The sequence below is a fragment of the Nicotiana tomentosiformis genome, chromosome 2 (genome assembly GCF_000390325.3).
Source record: "Nicotiana tomentosiformis chromosome 2, ASM39032v3, whole genome shotgun sequence".
NCBI classification, from domain to species: domain Eukaryota; kingdom Viridiplantae; phylum Streptophyta; class Magnoliopsida; order Solanales; family Solanaceae; genus Nicotiana; species Nicotiana tomentosiformis.
In genome coordinates this window covers 30373549-30379054 of record NC_090813.1, presented here as the reverse complement: position 1 = coordinate 30379054, position 5506 = coordinate 30373549, and the positions used below count along the sequence as shown (strand labels likewise).

At 32.6% G+C, this 5506-nt stretch overlaps 1 protein-coding gene across 1 annotated transcript; it reads right to left on the bottom strand.

The window, feature by feature from the left end:
- Nucleotides 1-1318: 1318 nt before the first annotated feature.
- On the bottom strand, nt 1319-1708 carry LOC138904551 (zinc finger BED domain-containing protein DAYSLEEPER-like). Its single transcript, XM_070193055.1, has one exon. It carries the CDS (start codon nt 1706-1708, stop codon nt 1319-1321), a length of 390 nt encoding a protein of 129 aa, XP_070049156.1.
- Nucleotides 1709-5506: the final 3798 nt, after the last annotated feature.

The following is a 5506-nucleotide window of genomic DNA, read 5'->3' as shown; positions in this document are numbered from 1 at the left end:
AGAGAAAAGATATGTTGTGCGGTGATTTTGGGAGAGAATAACTGAAAGAATGAGAGAGAAAAATATTAGACAGCGTATTCAATGCCTTAACGGTAGTGTATACCATAAATACATATTTTGTTATAAAAAATAAAATATAGCTATAGAAAATAATATTTTAAAAGGATTTTTATTAATAATAAATAAGGTGTAAAGCTTTGATACAGAAGATAATTTTTTTTTTATGTTTAGCCATTGTTTAAATGTAATTAAAAAATAGTCACTCTTAGTTAGAAAGACTTTTTTGCCTTTATTTTTCTTCGTTTGAAAGTGACTGAGACGTGCTTCTTCATTGCCATTATAATGAAAATATAATTTTAATTATATTTCGGACCGAAATGGTCGGAAATTTAGACTTCATTTCGGTTGGAATTTTTCAGTCGGAAAATAGCAGCTTTCTTTTAATATTGACCCCATTAAATTTTTAAGTATCACCTACAAAATTATTTCACAATTTTCTCAGTTACCACCCATGAAATTGCCACAGTCAGAAAAGATGACATACAGCTTTATCTAAACGCAGAAGTCAAAAAAAGGGGAGAAGCAACTCACTGTATTGCACCTAAAGTCACAACCTCTACTATGGATAATTCAAACATTCGACAAGCAATGTTAAATCACATCTTTAACATGTCCATGTGGAAAACACTGAAGCTTCTATACAACATTTGGATTGACTAAGATTGCTGTACAGAGAAAGAGTCTATATAATTTAAAGGTGTCAAGGGCCGGTCCGGTCTATTGGAAAAGGAGATCGGCCGGTCTCCGGATCGCGCGGGCCGGTTACCGATTTTTTAGTACCGATTTTACCGGTTCCTTGCCCCTCTGGTGAATTATTGAAACGGAATGGTTCCGGGCTTAAGGGGCCGGGCCGTTTTTTTTTTTTGTATTTTATATAACTACCATAATTTATATTAAGATAAAATAAAAATATAAAACATAAAAACAATCTTATAAAAAGAGCGTTTGAATAAATTTCAAAGGCTTTAAAATCCTTATATTTAAATATTTCATTAAGAATTTAAGATAATAGAATGCAATGAAGATGAAAAAAAATTGAACTTATAATTTGCAAGTTCTTTTTTTAATTCAAACTTGCAAATTAAAGTTTATATTTTACAACAACTAAATTAAAGAAAAAAGAGTAAATTAAAAGTTTAATTATTAAATATAAATCAAGAACTTCAAAGGTTTTGCATTGCCTTAGTAAGTTCTTCATAATTAATATGAACTTCTTGACCATCTTCTGCAATGTTAAATTCAGATGGGTTACCATGTGTTAATATATCTCCAAGTTTCCCATCTTCTGGTTTATCAACATCTTCACGTCCCTAATTTCTTCGTTCTGATCTAATCCAATCTCCGAACATACTAAAACTTCCAAAGCATTGCTTCCCAATGAGTGACGGGTGTCTCCTAGTTGTTGCCGTGCTTGACTAAATATACTCTCTGATGCAACAGTTGAAATTGGCACATTCAGCACGTCCCGAGCCATAGCAAAAAGAACAGGAAATTGCTTTTCATTCTCATGCCTCCATCCCAACGGTGAAAATTTCTTTGTGCGAGGCTCTGTTTGCTTTTGCAAGTAGAATTGAAGTTCATCAATATTCCTGCTACTAGTTTGAGTAGAAGAAAATGTAGACCAAATTATAACCATCAAGGCCTTCATCTTCACCCATAGTAGTAGATGCAGTAGAAGCAGTACAATGCATAGTGGGATTGATATTGCCTACATTAATAGCAGCATCATCAATTATATTTGCATAATAATTATATAATTGTTATAAATAATCATTCAGCTTATTCATAAAACAATATATATCTGGGGTTTCAGTTGGTCCAATCTCCATATAAGTATATTAAGAATTGATTAATTGGTGACAATTAGACATCTTATTAGAAGGATTTAAAACAACACCAATTAAGTAAATCGGAGGAATTGGAAAGAAATGTGTTTTGAATTTTGCTTGCATTTTTTAACAGCATCCTTATATTTTTCTTTCTTCTTAAATTCAGAGAGTAGAAAAGAAATTTTAACTATATATACTAAAACCATAGTAACAGTAGGGTAATATACTCCTGAAAACTCAACAGTAGCTGTATAAAATTTATGTAAAAATTTAACAATATCATTAATGGCCTCCCAAGTTTTAGTTGTTAACATACGGTTTGGATCAGTACAATGCGCATTAGCAACTTCAGTTATCGGCAATTTATATTTATAGCAACATTTTAAAAATAAGTATGTATAATTTCATCTAGTAACAATTTCATCTGGCATGAATCTGGGGCTAAGGTTATACTCGGTACACTTAGTCTTAAATTCCCTAATTCTAAATTGTCTATTATTTCCTTGAATAACACCAACTGCTCTTCTAACATGAGTAATCTCAGTTGAAAATAAATCAAGGCCATTTTTTTCAATTAAATTATAAATATGACATGCACACATAACATGAAAAATTTCGTCAAGTGGTGGTTTCAAATGCAGTTTTAATATTGAAATATCGGCATTATTGTTAGAAGCATTATCAAAAGACATACACAATACTTTTTTATTAAGATTATAAAATTCAACAATTTCGCAAATAGTAGTACTTATAAAAATAGTAATATGACTTTGATCTTCATCATATTTAAAAGCAATAATACATTTTTGCATACAATAATTATTATCTATCCAATGATATATAATTGTCAAATAATCATTTCCATTAACAGCATGGCCAATATCAGAAGTTAGAGAAACTCTACAAGGAAGGTGGTCAAACAAATAACGTATGTATGTCTGATATTGTTCATGAAGTCTAAAGATATCAGATCTACAAGTACTTTTAGGGATACCTTTAAATAAAGGATTATAAATCCTTTGAATATACATAATAAGATATGATGAAGAAGCAAAAGAAAAAGGTAGACAACCCAAAGCAATCATTTTTGCTAACTCCTCACGATCCTTCATTTTAACATATTTCATAAGTCCTCCAGTACTAGGGTTTAGAGTTCCTTGATTTTCATCTAAATCAGAGCCTCATTCTATAGGATGAGTAATTCTCATATGTCTACTAAGTGTCCTAGACCCCCCTAAACATCTTCCAGTCTTATGTTTAAAATCATCTTTACAAATTTTGCATCTAACTCTATCAAAATTCTCTATTTCCTCAAAATATTTCCAAACTTTACTTCTCCTTCTTCGATTACTAGTCGAGGCCACATGTGGTCTACTACTAGCATCACGACCACCACCCCTACTACCAACTCCAACACTACTAGGTGTAAGTGGTATCTCATCTTCAATTTCTAATTCATTATCTCTATACCGAAATCCTCATATAATTGTTCATAATCTATATTATTACCAGAAGATGTTTTAGAAACATGTGTATAGTCATTTAAATTACTACTAGAAGTTGAAGTAATATCTCTTTTTCTATTTTTCCGATTACCCTGATTACTAACCTTATTACAAACACTTTTTGCATCATTAAACATATTGTGAAAATTTAACTACTAATAAAAATTAAATATGCAAATAAAATAGTAAATAAGAGAAAGAGTTGGAGCGAGTGCACCGAATTCCGCAATAAATTGAACACTTGATGATTTTTGAAGTCTTGAAATTGAATTTTGCAACTCCGATATTACCACGAAGAAACGTCAATTGTTCAAAGTTCAAACTTTAAAGTTCAAATAATATCATAAATAAAATTTCAAAAAAGTAAGAGGAAAATTGTCACGCCACAAACTCGGGGAGCGCGACCGGCGCTCAACCGAGAGAACCCGGCCGAGTAAGCCTGTTAGATTTTCTTCTACCCAAACCCATCCATGAATAAAGAGAAGATGTACTCCATTAATCAAACACTGAAAAGATTTCATTAATAACTTTCATTTCATTCCCATTAGCAGCTTCATTCATAATTTCCAAAATATTACGAGTTTATAGAATTAATGAAAAACATGATTTCCAAATACCAACATTTCTAGTTCAATTCCCAACATCAACCACAACCCACAACCTGTCTACGGAGCCTCTAACTACAATAGAAGAGTAATATGAAAATGCCGGCAACAAGGCTTCGACTATACCTCAAAACACAGTACATGAGAAACAAAAGATACATGACCCCGAAATGAAGTGGGTTTCACCAAATCATCTAAAAAGAGTGTACTGTTGTCACTGATCAATGCCGTCTGCTGTAGAACCACCTGCATCCATTAAAGATGCAGCGCCCCCGGCAAAAGAGACGTTAGTACCGTCAAATAGAACTAGTATGTTTAGGTAATAGTCCTCTTTCAAAATAGAATACCCATATAAGAAAGTAACACATATAAACAACAAGTCACAATCAACAATATACAAATGTCCAGTTAAAACATAATAATTTTCAAAATACGAACTTCATATACAAATTTTAGTTGGGAGGTCATTAGCACCGATATACCATCGTCTTTGTTAGTACGGAGTCCGATCACGCCCGATCGGCTAGGCCATCTCCCCACGAACAATGTGGATTGACATGTGATGCGAAAGAAAGTTGTTACCAAGAGAAGTACCACCATGTGTGCAACATGGCGTCTGATCTCCACCCGATCAGCTAGGCCGCCTTCCTATATATGCCGTGTGGGTTGACTTTTCCAATCCACAATTATTACCAGTTTCATCACAATTAAGGGAAATAATATCACCATTTTACCAATATTTCAATTTAATCCCAAAAAGAGGAATAATCACAATCCACCCCTACACCGGCACGTGTAGTTCACGTGTGGATTTTATGACCCACCCTTCCTCGGTTTTGCTAATGATTCTCCCAAAAATATTTTTTTATTTGATTGCACACAAAGGTAACATAAATAGAGTTGTACTCACCTCAACCTCTTTCACTTTGTATAAATCCTCATAAGTATTTCCAGTCACTCACAACAATAATATTTTCTTGGCTCATTTGCCCATTCACAAGATTCTTTATTCCCGGCACGATGACCGTATTTCATATTCCACACTTTCACCTCTTTCAATTTCAAAGATCACTATCAAATATCAACATATAGAATATTTCAAAAATCATATACTTCAAATCCATTTGTAATGGGAACTTTAAACACAAATGGTTTCTTCTCAAAGAATGGGGCATATCAACCAACAATAGAAATACACATCAAAATCATAAACAATCAATACACCGTTTATTCTTACAATCCTGTTCCCCAAAAATGACAATGTACAATTTCAACACATGAGTATGTAAGAACTCGAATCACACTGGATATATTTATAAAGCAAAGCATTAGTTAAAGTAGCCACTTATGGGCATGCATTTAGTACAAAAACTTTTAGGCAATTCTATTTTTGAAATCATTTTTAAAACAGTTGAGTCGAGGCTCACTTCATATTCTTTATCAAATCATCTCACTTCATTGACACCATTGGCCAAAAGTATAACTTTAACTCTTGGCATATTGGCCA